We start from the raw sequence: 19,106 nt of genomic DNA on the forward strand, positions 1-19,106 counted from the left end.
CAGAAAACTACAAAGCTGTACGTGATTGGGGTTTGACTTGGAAAGGACTCATGAGTGTTACTTTCGAAGTTATACCTGCAGGTGACAACAGATCCAAAAATCTTTATTCACATCAATTTGCAATCCAATGTCATTAGGACAATTAAAGTTCTATAACAATGAAATTTTCATATAAATTTTCTCTTTTCATTTCTCTTTCATTACTATACACCCTCTGGTCTAGCCCTTCAATACGCACAATAAATCAACTCATGTACCAAGTCCACATAGATTCCTATGTTTTCAAAGTTTGGTAAACAGCAATGAAAAACTGTGGTGGTTTAACTCCAGGCAGTGGCTGAGCACCAGACACCACTTGCTCACTCCTGACAGATGGAGCCTCCATGGGCTGAGATAAGGACATTTTACCAAAAAAAAAAATAATCATGGCAAAAGGAGAACAGCAACAGTCTGCAGTAAATACCATGTACAGTCAGTAATAACAGAGTACCACACGATGCAAAGACTGACCTGATGTCCCTAGCCACACTCTGACTGCCCTGGAAGCACCCAGAACCACCTCTCCTGACTCCCCTTTTATGGGGGAGGATGTCAGGTGGTGTGGAAACAGCCCCAGCTAACTCAGCTCACCTGGGCTGACTCAGCTCACCTGGGCTGCCTGCTTGGGGAGGTTGACTCTGTCCTGGCCAGAATGAGGACAAAAGCTAACACCAGAAAGACATCCAGTGGCACCTGGAAGTATTATTATTTTGAAAAGCAGATATAGTTTGAAAAGATGTCAGCTGAAAATTTCTACAGGCTGACTTTACACTTGCAGAGGGAATAAAAGACAACTACTGCAAGACCATGCCTTCCATTAGCAAGGTACTGAATTCTGATGTGAATTCATTTCTGTTTGTCTGAATTTACCTTGGTTCAAGCAAGGAGTCATCCCCTTTAAATATCACTTTGTAGCCAGGGATGACTGAACTGCCTCACATTACAGTATTCTGTCGAGTTTCAGTAGAAGACGACCATTTTCAAGTGACTATGAAATGTGGCAAAATTAAAGTATTAGGTTGGAATTTGTTGTGGTTTGGGTTGTTTTTTTTTTTTTTTAATGGAGACATCAGCTGACTTTCTGTCTGAATAGCAGGAGAAAAACACGGGGTTCACAGAGCTGTGTTTTAAATATAGCTTTCATTGATGCTATTCAGAACTATGAGTGACTGTATTTTGGCAGACCAGATCTCAGAATTCCAGGCATCCAGAAATTAGATTTTCAGAGGTAGGGGCCCTCTTGAAATAATGGATCTCGCAGGATATCTGTGGCATGGGCAGGAGTCAAATTCATACTTTATGAGAGTGGGCAGCTGCTTTCATCATGAGACAATCCTAATGATCCTTTCTCCTTGCTGAAATATCCTGTCTCATTTACAGTCCACTTTCCAGCTTCCATGACAGCTGCAGATGAGGAGTTTTACCAGCAACAGTCTTTTATCACAACACAGAGCTGCTTTCTGTACTACAGCAGCTTTACCCTACAGAACCACTGGGCAAAAATCTACGGTAAAAAAATACATTCAATAATGTAATTAAAATCTAAATCATAATACATATGGTCCAATGAACCAAATTCATATTTATCAGCCAATCTGAACTTAGACTTGTTCCAGTTTCAAAATCTTATTAGGCGTTGCCTTAACATATGTGAGCATCTGCGTAATAAGTTGTAGCAATTTGAAATAAACAATAAAACCCATCTTCACTAGTTCCACATGTAAAGCAGGCAGAACAAGCAGTTCTTCTGAGTCTGTCTTCTGGCTACAGAAATTCAGGGCAGACATCCCATCGTTGTGAATTAATAGAATTCCTTCAAAATTAATGGAGTTCTGGTACATATCACCAGCAGCACTGCCAGCTCGGCCTTTCACAGAGCGCAAGGTTTCTGTAGGATTTCAGCAGTGACTACTTCCAAAAGTAGCTTATATTGCCTCAAAAGGCACGCAGGCCACCATTATCTTTGCAGAGGAACAAGGGGTTTGTTCTTACAACCTGATCGCATGCATTTTACACTTCCTAGTTGCCTGCCTACCTTGTGGTGCAATGCCCAAAACCACATGAAGGAGGAGGGAAGTGCAGACGAGCTACCGCAAGCTCTTACAGATAGGGAGAAATTATCCAACTGGGAAGAAACACTTCAGAACAATCCTTGCTCACTGGGAGGCAAAAAGAAAGTTGGCAGCAAGGTCAAACCTTCCACATGCCCTTTATCATCACAGATCCAAGGTGCTTTCTGAAGAGGCTTTGGAGCAAGGGGAAAATGCAGTTTGCACAGTTGTAAGGCTACAAGGTATCACTGGGGGATAAGGAAGCACTAATACACTCCCTTTGCGGTAGGGCGTAAGATCAAAAAACTTGATGTATTGCCAGCTGGAGTTTTAAGACTCTACTGAATCAAAATCAACAGTAGGCAATTCAGAGGAACTCAGCGCACCCGTTCCCCCCCCACCCCCCCCCCACACACTTTGTGTGACACAATACTGCAGAGTGCTCTACACCAAAGGAATGGATTGAAAGTAGGTTCTTATATTAAGCATTCTGGAAAGAGAAAAAAGACAGTAACACCAGTCTTTCTTGCACAAAATACAGGTAGCAACAGTAACAGGGTGATAATATCACACTACATCTAATTATCATGGAACTTTCCAGCAACTTTTTGAATGGAAAGGCCAAAAGGGAAGTCAGAACATTATTTGCACTGCCCACTCACTCAGCCTTTCGGATCCTCTCCAAACACCTGATACGTAGTTGACTGAAGCCAATAGGACTCCTTTTATTTACCCCAAATTTGGACCAAAAAGCATTTACCTGTGATTTTCCAGAAACTTTTATGTGAACAGAGTTTTGATTTATGGCTAGTGAGTAAAACAAATAACCGATTAATTTACCAGGGACTTATCATGACATGATGTCAAAGTAGAGAAAGCAATATGATATCTTTATTTTTACTGCAGATGCAACTAAAATGGCAGGAAAAAAATTACATCTCACTGAAAGAAACTAAGATAAAGAAAGAGGCTGTCTTTGTGTGGACTCTATTTTTCACATATAATGAGTAATCAGTTTTCTCATTTCACTTCAAATACTACAGAAAAATGAGTATTTTTATAAACTTAATTTCTCATTCTAAACTTGAATTCTCTGAGTGCTCCAAAATATCTGATTCTCCTGCCAGAGTAGATGGATGTTTCTCAGCATTCACTAATACATACTGCTCCGAGTAAAAATACTTTTGATTCTATGCTGAGCACAGCCCTCCATATTTGGTGATTTTCTTTCTTCTTCATGAAGAAAAGTAGATCTAGGCTGTAGATTTCTGAAAACTTTAATGAAATAAAAAGCCTGTGCTTAAATTGCTGACATTATCTACCAACACTTTTGCTTGTGTTTTTTCCTGTGCAAAGAACAAAATACTGCATTACACTGAACAGGCATCTCTTACTTACTCCATCAGCTCTCATATAAACAGTCATCTGTTCAGGTGAAGTTTTTTTGAATAATGCTATAAACAGAATTTCAAATCTAGAACTAAAGCACAAAAAACCCAAGAGAGTTTAATCAGTTTACTGCTTGTATAGTTGTGGAGAGCTGATAAAGAGAGGAGTGGTCAAGAAGAGAATTCTAGGTAGACTGTGGAATCTAAAGTTCTCAAAATTAAAATTTGGGGATGATTTTCATAGTTGTGCAGAGTTTAAGCATACAGATAGATGAAAGGCCCCAAGGCAGTACAGCCTCTAAAGACGGGTATTTGAATTTGCCTTTTGCTGCCCATATTTCTTCAAAGGGAAAGACACAGGAAAAGCAAAAATATTTCATTATTTCTGTTTGCATCCTTCGCAAGTGCAGTGAACTCCTTATGGAGTGGATGCAACAAACTGGTCATAGACAAGCCATCTGCATTTATATTCTTTTAATTCTGAAGTTCTTCTTACTATCTGTCACCTTGTCATTTCAGGTTTTTTTTTCTGTTACACAGCAGCACTAGTTCACAATGTTAATTACATTTTCCCCTAAAAGATAAAAATCATCAACTCAATTATACATTTTGCTATTTAAAAAACAACACTAAGAAAAAGGGGAAGCCAGGATGGGAACACGATTAACAAAAATTACTAGGCTTTTTGTGCCAGATTTAATGGAATGACAGCCTCAATGACTATGTTGGTTAATATATGGCATGGCATTAGGCTGCACCACTTTATTTCACAGTCTGAGACTATGGATTCAGGGGAGAGAGGAGACGGGGTGTGACTTAGGACCCAGCAGTTTACAGAGAAATTCAGTGTTTTTTCAAATAAGCATCTCGTTGGCCTCTAGCCTTTTAAGAGCTGCAAATGGAATGATATTACAATTAGGAATAGAATGGTTACGGTGTATAAATGAATAGTTTAAATGTCACAGGCATTTAAAATAAATTTTGCAATGACTAAATAAACTAAATAATCTCATTTGCACTGACACCCAATTACAGCACGCTTAGTAGTGTGCTTTATTACCTCCTCATCTATCCAGTTGCCTTTCCAGCAGTTCTTTCCACTACCAATTTTTTAGTTACTTATAAAAAACATTAATAGATTTTTAAGATTAATCTAAAAGGATTTACCAGCTAAAAATCTGTGGTGACATTAAATCACTTTAAGTATAGCAGACATGAAATTATTGATCAACAAACAAAACACTACAAGTACTGGAGATCTGTGGATATATTATGACCTTTTGTGGTTTAATTAAATAACCCACTGGAACTTCTATAATGCTGGGACATCTGAAATCAATTACTACTACATGAGCTATAGTTTTCCCAGTAATACAATCTCAAAACAAGATACCTAAAGCAGATGTATTGCTCCTGATTGGTGTTTGCATCATATATTAAAATACACTTCTGTGTGCACAGTTCTGCAAAGAGATATGGGTAAGTCAGTCTCCACTGACTATCCATTAAGTTGACATTCCTTACCAATGGCAAATATTCAGCTAATGGAGAAAAATTTACACCAATGTGTTTATTCTACAGGATTGTGTGGCAAATGGTTTCCAGAAATATTTCCATCTATGGTGGTTCAACATCTTTTCACCGAGCACATTAAGTATTTATGATTAGTGACTCAAGCTCCTGATTGATGATGTTAATACCATCAAGTTCATAGTATGAAAAAATTTGCTAGTCATGAATATTCATTATTTGATTCAAGTTCACTATTTTGCTGAACATTCCCAAATGGTAAATTTATCTGTTAAAAAATTCATGACACATGAACACAACTGAACAAAGTCAACACCAATTGCTTTACAAACAAATATTGAGGAATAAAAAAAGAAATATTAAATTGCAGTGAAAGAAAGGTCTAGTGAGAGAAGACTACCTTATTGTACAAAAGACCTATTTTGCATATTTTGAAATACATCGGTAAAGTAACACTATTGACAGTGAGACCTTACTTCCCCATTGTCTTATCCTGAAAGAAGTAATATTGCAGTTATTTAAACAGTAATAGCACTGATACTGTATGAAGGAACACTTCTAAACAAAATGGAAGAGAGTTGAACAAAGCAGCAGACTCACCTGTAACAACTGAGATCTAAAAGGTAGATTTGCTTTTTTGAAGGATTAACAAAAGAGAATCCATGCTACAACTTGAGTCCTTTCAAATCTATGGCAATGTTGTTTCTCTTAGGGAAACTGATTCCATTTAAGTCCTCAATAGGAGGGATTGAAAAGGTAGAGTCTGAACATCTCCTATGCCCTGTACCCACTCTGAGCTTCCTCTGAATGTCTTTCTCCAGCCTTTTCAGCACAGGCATTTTCACCTCAACCAGTCATAACTTTCTGACCACTGCACCCTAAGGAAGGCTATTACCATTTCTTTGGTTCTCTGAGTTCCTATACTATTTGCTCTCCCAAAACAGGCTAAAGACTAAAAAAAAAAATAAAGTTACTAGAAGGTCTTAAAAGATGTAGTGCCCCTGCAGTTCAAATGGCATCTATACACTGTAATCTCAAAGAAAATTCCACAGTTTCTATCAGCAGTCTGGAAGGTGCATATGAAGTGACATTTAAAAATAGGTCCAGAAATAATATGGTGAACTTATAAATATATTCAAGCATAAAAATGAAGAGGAAGACAAATTATTTAAGTGAAAAGATACCACCTATACAAGGTTAAATGATAGATAATGGTCATGATCACTTATAAGTCTGTGAAGGGAGTATAGTTCTGCAGTGGCCTTCTTAACAGGTTATCCATTAAAGAACCTGAACCATTTCACAATGAAGTTTGATAAAGTTATGGAAGGGATGGGAATAGTTTAGACTACCCTTTGAATTCCTGGGGTTTGCTGGTATGTGAAAAGGAGTTCTAAACATGACTTGATTTTGTTTGATTGCATGATTGCCTTAGCTCCTGGTGTCCTGCCCCAGCTAACATAGGAAATTCCCTGCCTCAGCACAAACACCGCTCTTCTCAAGAAGAGAAGGAAAGAGGGATTCACTGCAGTCAGAAGCATTACAGGGTGACACAGCTACTTAGAGGAAGTTGGGCAGAACGTGACATTTCTCCTGATGAGGACCCCCGAGGGGTTCAGCCTTGTCACAAGCTCACCCCATGGCCAGGTCTGGAGCGAGGTAGCATTTTTTTCCAGATGAGTGGGCAAGGACTGAAGAACGAGGCATTGTTCCCTTTCCAGAGCCACCTTGGAATTCCTTGGACTAAATTCTTCGGCATTTGGGACTTGTTAAAGTACTGCAGGGCAATAGTGACCTTTCTCACCTTCCTCCTGGGACAGGCCAAGGCTGCTGCCTTTGGTCTCTTGCTAGAGACCTCTGGTACATTCAAGCTCTAGATGGTGCCTGGAACTTGCAGAATAAAATGCATATGGATCTTCTAAACAAATTTGCTTGCAATTACAAGTAATTAATTCAATGAGGCGGGAGATCCCTTTGGTACAGGGTGTCGGTGCCCAGGCGCTAAGAGCAGGGCTGCAGGGCCTGTCTGAGGAGAGGCCGGGGCTGCCTCAGGCCTGTTCTGGCCGGTTCCCAGCAGCCTCGCTGCAGCCACCGCTGAGCTGGCCAGAGAAGCTGGTGGCACTTCTGTGACTGCGCCTTTGAGACGGGGCAGAAAGGTGCCAGGCAGTAAGGAGGGAGAAACAGCCCTGCTAGCAGCAAGGGCAGAGGACAAGGAGCTGGAGGAGGTGGTGGGGCAGATCTTGTTTCCTCCCCGGTCGTGTTGAGCAGCCGGAGTGAGAACAGCTGGGTGGGTGCCCGGCAGCTGGCCTCCGCCCGCCCACCAGTTTCAATACAACTACACAAGGGCACTAAATTTCATTGTCAATAACATGGAAATTCACACAAACCTGATATTTACTGTATGCAACTTTGTATTTGCCACCTATTCATTTATGGAATCCTGCAGTCATTTAATAAGCAGCTCCATACTTCTTTTAATTACTCTTGTTGCCGATCACATACATGCATCGAACAGAAACAGTCTACAATAGGAAGGCTTGGCCACCAACTCCAAGTCAACCCTGTTCCTTTGTATTTCACACAGCTGATCTCTGTGAACTAGCTCAGAGCAAGGCTGTGGTACTGATCCGTGTCGTGACAGACCACCACAATGCATTTCCATTTTGTACCAAAATGCTACCAACTTACTAGTAATAAAATTAGTCAGTGGTTTTGCACAGTAACATAAATAACATAATAGCATTTTTATTCAAAAGCTCAATGGCTGAATAATCAGCGCCCGACCCATCATCATTAAATAAGCATTAAAGAAATACAAGCACCGGTTTGGGGGAAAGAGAATCCCAAAAAAAGGGTAATTATACTGAAAAGGGAAGGTATCATTTTTGGACAGTAAAAATATATATATATATATAGTGGTAATTTAAAGCAAATATTCAACTTGGGTCTTTAAAGAAATATTAAGTGCCTTAATAAAGAGAAATTTATCCCTGAGACTTGCAAGATGGTCCCCCAAATAAAAAACACTCTACATGGCATCTTAAATATGAAGCAATTCAAGAAGTAAATTCTTACAATATGAAGCAATATTGAAATTTGTAAGAAGAAACCTAAAGAAAACTTAAAACAAGCAAACTTTGGTAAGTAACAAATGTACAGCATTGAAGCATTTCATTGGAGTAGATATTGATGTTCGTTTGTGGTAGCAAATTATTACAGGAGGTAAAAATTCCATCAGAGTTCCACAGAAAGTTTCTGGGACCAAATTTAAAGTATGTGTTTTACCAAAATGCTTTAAAAATGTTTGTCTAATAAGAATCACAGGTCTATCTCTTAGAAGGAGGTCAGAGTTAGATGAAATGGTTATGCTCGCTTCAAAAAGCAATAAACCAGCTGCACAATGAGGATGTCATGCATGGCAGAAAGTGACCATTCACAGGCACAGAGAAAAAGGCCACCTCCTCCCACTCTGTTTATCCAGCTTCCCGTGACCATTAAAACTAAGGGCCATTAGCAGCCCCTTCTCTGCATGAACTGGGATGGACTGCATGGGGAGAAACTGCTCTGCTCCCACAGGAGCAATTGCTACTTCCCAGAACGAGCAAAATCTCATCATTACCAGATAGTCCGCCCCCCTCTTTAGTTTCCAGGGAGCACTGATCTTCCCTGCTGGCAGCACCTTCAGGTCCCATGTTGAAAGCAGCAGACCTGCTGCTAGTTACGCAGATACACTACTGCACAGTCTTTTAAATAGGAGCAGATGGGGGGAGTTCCTCTCCCCACACACTTTTCCTTTGGCATCTTCTGAATGTTCTCATTAAGACACTAAGCTTGAGGAGTGCTGATTATTAGTTACTCATTGTTGGTTTTCTGTTCAACAATATGCTGTGAAGTTATTAGGAGAAAAACGGAGCAAGACAGGGTTTTGTGGGCTGGGCCAGAGAGTAACAGTTATGTTTTAAGATGGTTTGACCTCACATAAATAAATAAATCTGCTTTCTCATTAGAGCTTCCAGTCTGTGTTAAGCATCAGGAAGCTAACATATTTCCCTCTTTATTATATTTCATTCTGCAGTCTCACTGTATGAATCAGAAACTCAACTCTCGATTTGAGGATTTGAATCAATCCACTATTTCCTTAAAATCAGTATGTGTTTGTTTAGCCAGAAATCACTAGACACTTGGCTCTGGTAATGATTTCATGGTAAATTTTAATTTAATCCAAATTATGCATCTTGATTTTCTTCAGGTTCTTGTGGATCTTCCAAATGGGAGCTGAGGATCAAGAATCAGAGAAAGTGGTTTCTAATGAAAAAGAGCACGAAGTAGGGATCCATCTTCCCTTTCTATAATGCTTGTTTCATTATTAAAGAAAACTATCTTAGAAAAGTACTTCAAAATCATATATTTTATGCTTATAAATTTCACATGACAAGACATATAGGACAAATCAGCTCCAGATAAATTCCAAGATTTTAGAACCTGGCGCTTCTTACAAGAGAACGGCATCAATTCATTAACTGTTAGAAATATCCATCTCTGGTCTAGTCTAGGAAGCCTCACCCAGTCTTGATATTCCATTGTAAACACTGTCCACTGTAAAATACCTCAAGCTACTGACCAAAACTATAACAAATCTGTAGCAGCCTGCACCTTCAGAGTCAACACCGAGTCCTTACATACGGCCTTAGAACCAACAGCTACAGTACAAGAGAAAAATCAACTTCCTCTCACTACCCACTGAAATGAACCCACAGGCTCTGCCTGATTATCTGTCAGGTAGTCACTCCACAAGCAACCAGTTAAGAACTGATGACGAGCGAGCTGCTCTGACAGTGGCTACCTGAGGACAGCAGGTTGAAGTATGAGATACCAGGCTTCTGAATGCATCTCCTTTATTCTTAGGTATGCAGTCAGATGCACATTTGTTTGCTTATGTATATACTTGGGAAAACCAGAATGATTTGTCATTGTAAAAAAAGAAAAAATATCCAAATGGGGTCAGCTCAGGAGGTCCTGCACAGAGCTTTGAAGAGACCAAGGTGCTGTGCATGATATAACTGCATGAACCCACTGCTTCAGCTTGTAAAGCTTTACAGCCACACTAGCGCTGATGAGAAACCCATTATAACTTGACATAACTGATCAATATGTAGATTAATTTGAACTTCAATAAGTAAAGAGGAGATAGAAGAAAAATCAAAGAGCTACAATAAAACTTATATGAGAGGAAAATGAAATAAAATTACTTTCCTAAGGAGGTCAGAGGAGGACAACAGGCAAATAGGCAGAGAGAGAGAGTGTGTGTTTGAGAGACACAGACTTTGAGAGACAGGGAAACATCTGAACACAGGAAGGAAGCTGGGTTTGATCCAAGCAAAGACTGGGAGGCTTTAAGAAGTAACGAGCATAAGCCAGCACCCCCAGATGCTTCCCTGTTAGCTAAGGGAATATAAAAATAAACAGTTACCAAGGATGAGAGTGCAGGTAGTATTTCAGCTGACATTAAGTCTTTGCTTAGTGCACTATTTCTTTTCTCACAGCAACGCAGCAGTGAATGGCAAGGTCATGGTAGAGAGAGCAGAGAAGTACATCATGCTGTGTGCCACACATCACCAGGGGTACTCATCCTCGGGTGCTACACAATCTCCCTTTCTACAACATACTGGCTGGTAGGAGACTGTCTCACCAAACACATCCCGGGGCTCATTAAGCGGCTCGGCGGGAGAAAGAGTCTGCTTGGAGATGTCTTTGGGAGCAGATGGCTTTAAGGCAAAGGCCTAGGAAGGCTGCTCTGTCAGGGGTGGCTCTGGAGGAGACAGCTTGCTGAAGAAGCCAGCCAGAAGGCTCTGGTGGGTGACAGGAATACCAGCAGTACGCAGCGCTCTCCCCTGATGGCGAGTGGCGATCTAGTCCCAACCCTGCTCCATTCTGTTAGCGACCTTCTCCCTGCCTCCTCAGTAACACAAATCCAATTAGACGTATTTGCAAACCTTTCTCCAGGCAACTGTGTACTATTTAATCCTACACATTTACTGACGGTCCTGAGCCAAATGCTCAGGGCCCTGAACAAGTGAAACCTGGAATAGCTTTTCCACTGCTTATGATTTGCCTACGAGTGCTGTTTGAATTAGTGTTTTTGTACTTTATGTGCACAAGTCAAACAACATTTTTGAAAGACTCTCACTTTACACGGGTATATCTCAACTTAACTCTGACTTCAGCAACATTATCCTAAGAGACTTCGCACCTAATGCTTATAAACATCACTGCACAGGGCTGGTGCATAGTGTGCAATGGAATCAAGCAATTTGCATCCCAGTTATGTCTCTTCTCTATCAATGTTTCACTTTTTCTTTTCCAATTTAGGCTATTCCTTGGTATGCAACATTCAAAATTTTGTTACCAAATGAAGATTTGTCATAGAATTATAAAAACCCTAACCCTACTATTGCCTAAAAGATAACTAGAGGTCAGTTTTTCAAGGGTGTCTTTCTTTTTTCCCCAAATTATTTGATTGATTCTCCTCTTTCTGCTTTAAAGCATGCAACGGCACAAGTTTTGAACTGGAATGCTCTGATGAAGCCATTTTGCACTGAGGAAGAGCTGGGTTTTCTTTTGCTGTAATGATGTTCCCACTGCCATAAAAACACAGGCACTTGAAACGCTGAGCCCATGTTTAAACAGAGCAGTTCACTCACTACACTGCATTTTAGTGCTTCACGACTGCGATACAAGGGCTGCTTTCACTGCCAGCTCAAGGCCAGTTACAGTGATTCATACAGGCTCAAACCGCATACGATTCCTTTGCAGAGGGACAAGTTCAGTTCACCATTCACCTCCTGTCCTAGTTTGACTTCGTAGTCAAACACGAACGAATTATGCCATAAAATAGGAACTCTAATAAGGAGCAGGGAAGATTTATACCCTCTTTAAACTAGCGACCCATGTAGGGTTTTCTGGAACTGGCACATACTAAGCTGAGTCCTCTGCTAAATCCTCCACTGAAACAAGCTCTTCAGATGGATTTCTTTTTCAGTATATTTCATTTCTCAAATGAGGGCTAGGGGATATGATTGATGGACTGTCTCACTGAAAGCTTCTTTCCTTTAATTTTTATTAATTTATGTTTTAATAAAAAGATTAGGAGTTCTTGGTCCAACAGGCAATTGTTAAAAACCTTTTCCCTTTTGGAAGTCATAGTCTGCCCAGAAAGCTGTTTAGCTGAGTTCTGGACATGTTACATTTCTCATTCCACAACTGTAATTCCCAATCCTGATCAGAACAATTCTTTTTCCTTTATTTCACTATATCATAAACCCAAATATCTGAACTCATGCTCTATGTAAAACTTCATTTCATAAGAAAGAAATGCCGTGGTTACATCTTTGATAAAATTAGATTGTGCTAATAGCTTAATTCATTTATCCATTTCTTTTATCCTTCCTCTCCAAAGATGGTTACATTTCTAAATTTTTAGTTAAACTTTTGATGTAATTTATCAGCTATTTTGGGTATCCTCAAATCTCCAAAAGTGTGTAGAAGCTGCTCAGCACTCATGAAAAGTACATCACAGAAATCACTGGTGCACAACTTCATTTTCCATCTGCCAATAAGATTTCCTGCACACCTCCAGGGCTGGGCATTAATTTACCATCCATGATATACTTAAGAGGATCAAACCCTTATTCTTCAAGAACAATTATTTCTCTGTCACAAATAAATCAAACTATTAAAAAAAAATTATTCCTAACACATTTTTAGTATGCATATTTGTATTGCATTTCAATCAGTCAACCCATGTACCAAGAGAATAGTTTCAGGGCTCCCAGGCTGAAAGAGATAAACAGCTCAATACCCACAGTCCTTGAAGATGACAACTCACATCCACTTCATAACAAGCTCCTTGTGTCATTTACCATTTGCCCTGCAAAACTATCTCCAAACTTTTGTCCTGTATCTTCTCTTTTTCTTTCGCCCCGCAGTAAACATGCAGCCATGTTTCTCCTCTGCCAGGTCTCTTCCTTCCAACCAACCTTAGAAATTTCCTTGTCCAATTTTTCTCTGTCTTCCTTTTTCTTTCTTTTTCTTCAAGAAAATGCATTTCTATCACAAAAGAGCCAAGTGCAGTTTCATAGACTTGATGAATAAGCCCAACATACAGACACACGGTTTGTGCATCATCAGTCTCATTTATCAGTGCAGGAACTTGGAGAACAGAGAAGTGCACTGGCTCCCTAAGAATCCTGTTTCAGTCCCTGGGATAAAATCTGCTCCTCTTGTTCTACAGTCCAATAATTTATCAACAGCCTCAAACTGGCATTTTCTATTTCACTTCTTTCGTACTCCAGTCCGCTATAGAGCTCTTCCCTTGAGAAATAACAAATTACCTACACTTTAATGATTTCTCATGTTAAGATCATTGCCAATGCTAAAGTAGACAAAATTTGAGAACTGAACGATTGACTGGAAAACAATAATTCTTATAAACCTGAAAAAATAACCATTTGGTCTACTCCCAAACAGTTCAGCAGTGATAAAAACAAACAGGACTGCTACAGAACAGCATTCAAACACAAGACAATGATTTCCACTCGCTGTTTGTATGTGAGTATCAATACAAAACCATCAGTTGGTGGGTAAATGAGTAATTGGCATCATTACCAGAGCAGACAAAGTCCTTCTTCTGAACCTCTGCCACGAGAAAACCCCGCAGGTTTACAGGTGCCAAGCAGAAGGTGAACTGCCCGATGGTGCGCCTCTGCCGCAGCCAGTCCGACAGCCAAGCCAGGTGGCAGTCGCAGTGCAGGAAGTTGGAGTGAAGCCGCCTACAAAACACAGAACAACCCTGAAATTATCAGCAGCTTTTTAAACAGAAGACAGAAACCAGAGCGATCAAGTGCAAGTCAGCATGGCTCCTCACTGCAGTGTCGGTAGGATCATTGCAAGTTGCTGCTTACAGCTGGGTCAGATCTCAACTGTCTGCCTTCTGAGACAGACATGTAAATCAGTGATGTTATTTACAATGTCTTGGGAGAACGAAGCTAAGGAATTACCTGGCTACAGGTAAAACATGAGCTGGCAATTCTAGAGAAAAGAGCACGAAGAATTTAAGATTCATCCAAGTTAACATTTCATATCAGAAATAACTACATGGATCTGATATCTTTGAGTGAATTCCAAGGAAGGCTTGTGTAAGCATGAGAACCAGGCTGAAACATGGGATGATAGCTGATCCTTCCCTCTTGTCTCTCCTTTGGACAGAGAGAGAGGGACAGAGAGAGAGACAGACCCCACATACCAGAAGATTTTCATACCTTGCTGCCTGCACAAACTCACCAATGCACTTTTTACTGTGGCAATATAACACAAATGCACAGGTTCTAGGCAGGATTTTTCAGCTCATGCTGAAGAAGGGGACCACAACAGAGTCACGCCACACAGCAGTGCTGGGGCTGTTCTGTGTAGCAGAAGATATAGCCACAGAGCTCTCTTCCCAGCCTGCTTCATGCCTGGCACTAGAGCCTTGAAAAGCATTATCACATTGTGGGGGGAAGTCTGCAAAATTATGGTGCGTTTAGGGAGTGAATCTGGTAATTTTAATAGCTACCAAATTTTAGGTCAAAACAAAAAGCCCAGGACATTAATTATTTCATTCCCTGTAATGAGTCATACATTTGCAGTGCTATACCAAAGCTGAAATGATAAAACAGATTGAAAATCCTGTCAGAAATGGTTAGACAAAGCATTATTCACTAATATTACAGACATTACATTAAAAAACCCCCACAAAATTGGTGTGCACAGGATTTAGCCTTGTCCATCCACCAAAGAAATTAACTGTCTATCTGTGAGATCTCTGTATCGCACAGCAGCAGAGCAGGTCAGCGGTGGCGCCCAGGCTGACAGTCCCCAGACTCCTATGCCTGGGGTGGGCAGGCGCAGTAAAAGACCACAAATCTGGAACAGAGAGCTTATCCTGTAGTGCTGGAAGACGGCAGTCTCCAGGGAGCTCTGCAAAATGTAACTGTTTCAGAAGGATGGTCAGGAGACCTTGGTTTTAGGGATTAGGAAGCTATTTACCTGACACTGCAGTAAGCTGGATTTCTAGTAGGATGTTTTGTTATTATGAACCATTAATATGTTGATTGAAAGAAAAATACAATTACAAAGACAAGGCAACGAGTATCATCTCTCCAGAAATGGCCCTGAGGAAGACTTCATTCTAACTTAAGCAGGTTACCCTTTCATTCAATCCTCGCTCGCCCTTCCCACCACAGCGGCCAACAGCGATATTCAGCGGCATCTTTTCATCTGAAAGGGAGCTCATCCCATGCCATCCCTGCATCTCCCATATGGATGTAGGCAGGCAGGAGTGATAACACTGCAACTTCACAAAATGGGAAGTTTTCCAGCTCCAAGAATGGGGTTTTTTTTCCTCATTACATTTGTATAGCTGGTTTCTGGGTTTTCCCATTCTAGGAATGTGAATCTTCACCTCTCTGCCACCTCGCTTGCCCCAAGAGAGCCCTACCTTGTCATTTGTTCAGAATTTTTGTGCAGATAATCCATGGTTTCCTTCTGAGAGGTGACCATTTATTTAGAGAGCCTATCAAACTTAACAAAACAGCTCATTAGCATGTATTTTTTATAATTATATTGATGAATACAGCCACAAAAAGCCTTTTCGGAGTACTTCAAAAGTATAATACACCAATTCCCTGGTGGTGGACATGAAAAGCACTGAAGGGATTTGGTAAGTATTCAGTGTAACCTTAAATAAAAAAAATAAAGGAAATGATGCACTGACCTATCCTGGCAGTCACTCACACACGCAGTGACAAGAGGACATTTACCATTAAGCAAATAGGTATGGGGGAACATGCTTTAACATAAATAAAGGTGTTTCAAGCAAAGCAAAGCAGATCAATAAAAACTAATTCCTGTCACTTCCAATCAAGGCTAGAAGATCAATGAAACAGCAAAAGAAAAGACACTTAAATAAAAGCCAGTTATCTTAAAGCCAGCACTTATTTCTTAAAAGAATTCTGCTAGTACTTCAAAACTTTAATCACACTTCTAATCTTTTTTCTTTTCCCTGAGACTTCATGTTCAAGTTGAATATGCTTTTTATTTTCCTTTCTCTTTTCCTCTTACATGAGCAGACTGTTTTGAGAGCCACGAAGGAAAAACAACTTATCCCCAGAACTGGCAGAGCAGGTAGAGCTGCGACACCAACAGCCCCAATGTCTTGCTCACGGATCTCATCTGTGTGTAAGGGAGGCATAAAGGAGGGAAAAGACTATCCACACTGTGCTGGGCCTCTGCTGAGTGGCAAAAATGGCTTGTCCCTACTCAAATAACATTCAGACCAGAGATTCCTTATGGGAGCTGCTAAAAAAAAAGCCCAGCAAGGTGTGAAGCTGTTTGAGAAGGTGCCCAAACTGCTGATAATTTTTTAAAAAGCTGGAAGAGTCACCAAACTGCCATGAACATTTGTAATCCATTTGGACTGAATCTGCAGCTTGCTCCTTTCATGGGAACTGTTCCTAGAGATTGTATATTAACGCAGGAAAACCAGGTTATCAAGTGAAATAAAGCTCAGGAAACCGGCCAGAGCATTAACATTTCTCCCAATAAAATATCTTTATATAAATATTTTACATACATGAACCAAAACTATCAGTTTCACATGTGCTCGGGTGTATGCCAGTTGTGAGGGTGTCACTATCCATTTACACAAACGGGGTTAAATCAAAGCAGCATTAGCCTACATTCTGAAAGGAAGATACTCACAAAAGACTGAGTGATACGTAGCTGTGCAAACTGATTTTATTAATAAATATAATTAATAAAGCATTAATTTTGAAAAGCACTAAGAGCACTTGGGGACAGAGGAAGAAATTTTAGTAGGAAGGAACAGCAGAAGAAATTACAATATGCTGCTTGATTCCTGTATTTATCTTACATTAATTGCTATTTTGATGATTTGTCTGCCTCTGTTGAAACAGATGGGAGGAAACATAGAAAACTAAACCATTTTACTGCATTTCCACCTGTCTATGGAGGATTTTTTAATCCCTGTATTGAACTGCTCAGAAGGGTACTCTGTGATATTTGGCAGCCTTTGGGGACTGAAACATGCCACTTGATACTGATGAAACTACCTTTACAGAACAGGAGGTGAATGAATACGAATGCAAGTTTGCAAAGGTGCCCTTTTAGCCATAGACCCTAAATTAAATTTCCAGCAAATCCTTTTAGAGTGGGTCAGCATTCATGTTCTGTAAAAAGTGGCTCTCAGGATTCAATATAAAAGCTTCCCTTTATAAATCCTATTTATGACTTCCTTCCCCCCCCCCTTTTTTTCCTTTTTTATTTTTTTCCTTAATTACAGCAGAGGGGGATTAGTCAGGGTGAGTCTCCGGGGAGCTATATACAAAGCCATCTCCGAAATTAAACTAAAAGGAAAATGGCAGAAGGCATTGAGCTCTGGTAACAGACAAGACTGACTAATCTGAAGAAGCCAGGCAAATTTTCTGGACCACTGTGACTGGATGAGAACAGGCAAAGCTCCAGGAACCTTAACCCTACCTTTATCTTCTTTATCCATTCTCTTCTAAAACACAAACATCTAATTTCCATTTAATTACTTACATTAAGATCTGTGAGGGAGAATGTGAATTTAAATCAGAGGCTATGCTTACATAGATTGACATAGAGCCATTTTTCTTTAGTTCTGTAAACTTATTTAATATTATTTTACATGTACATCTGTAGTATCCCTGATGCATTTCGTTTTTTCAATGCCTGTCATGGAATGGAAAATTTTCAGGGCAGCTACTATTTCCCTTTCTTTCCTTTTAGGATTAAATGCATCTTGGTTGAGTTCAAGATTTTTGGAATAAAAAACAGAGACTTTGCTTAAACATGACTTTTCCTTAAGTTGTGTACTCCCCAAAGGAATTTAAAGGAATATTTCTTTTTAGAGAAAATGGTTTTGGTAGGCTATGGCTAAATTATACAGATGCACACAGCCTAATTTTACAATCTTTGTATATTGGTCTATTAAAGCTGATCAGAGCTTTGCTAGTGGGATGGTTCTGGCAACAAAAAATGGATTTAATGTAAAAGAAGCCTTTTATAAAAAAATGCATCAGAATGAGTGACATTTTGTTTCAGAAAGTGTCTGAAAGAGAAGCTTTTTTCAAGTTCTAAAAAGCATTTATTTTTTTATAAATTAGTATTCAGAATTCGAAATGAAGAAATAGAATTTAAACACAGGATATTAACAAAATTAAATAATTTGAGCCATCCCAGCAGGTTTCTGCATGTTGATGGTATTCCAGCTTGGAACATGTTTTCATGTTACAGATTTTCCCGTAGAAAAAAAATACCAGTTTCAGTTCCCAGTCAACTCCAAGTCAAACCTGGATCTCACTTAACCCTGGATAGATCCAGGGAACTCACTGCCAGGGCCCCGAGGGCACCAGCAACCCTCACAACCCTGCCTGACTTCCTAGCCTTGCCCAGGACCCCAGCCCAGCCAGGGGCTCTTGATCCTGTCCCAGTGAAGCCACAGCCCTGCGGGTCTCCAGCCCTGTCCCAGTGATGCCACAGAGCTGCGGGTCTCCAGCCCTGTCCCAGTGATGTCTCAGCCCTGCGGGTCTCTAGCCCTGTCCCAGCCCACACCCTGGCTATGGGTCCCCATCCGGGGGGCTTGTGCCCCATCCTGCAGAGGAAGCTGAGGAGCCCAAGGCTGCTCTCACCACCACCCTCACAGTGTCAGGCTTCTTCACTGACCTTCTACATCAGAGTACAGGAAACAGACTTAAATAAGATTATCACAAGACAACAAAGTTGGCTTACACCATCTTTTTTGCATACTTTAAAAGTATATTACTCACAGGGTCCTGATCTTTGGCATGTGATTGAAACTGGTGACAGGAATGCGGGTGATGTTGTTATTGTTGAGAGTGCTGTTAAGAGAAAAAAAGAGAATAGTTGCTCAATTATTTACATGTCTTCACCAACACACTATTTACAGAAACACCGCTAAAGCTCCTGGTAATAAATCTGCCAGGCTGCAAGCAGTAAG

The 19,106-nt window shown here is 40.2% G+C and overlaps 1 protein-coding gene across 1 annotated transcript in view; it reads right to left on the bottom strand.

Moving 5' to 3' along the window:
• Positions 1-19,106, bottom strand: part of SLIT3 (slit guidance ligand 3) — a gene marked incomplete at its 5' end in the record, with an annotated part of 502,705 nt that overhangs the window by 180,742 nt on the left and 302,857 nt on the right. The window contains 2 exons of the mRNA XM_084268563.1: positions 13,673-13,836; positions 18,916-18,987. Coding sequence (XP_084124689.1) covers positions 13,673-13,836; positions 18,916-18,987 — 236 coding nt within the window. The remainder of the gene's footprint in view (positions 1-13,672; positions 13,837-18,915; positions 18,988-19,106) is intronic.

This window comes from Gallinula chloropus (assembly GCF_964237585.1).
Source record: "Gallinula chloropus genome assembly, chromosome: 10".
Classification (NCBI taxonomy): Eukaryota; Metazoa; Chordata; class Aves; order Gruiformes; family Rallidae; genus Gallinula; species Gallinula chloropus.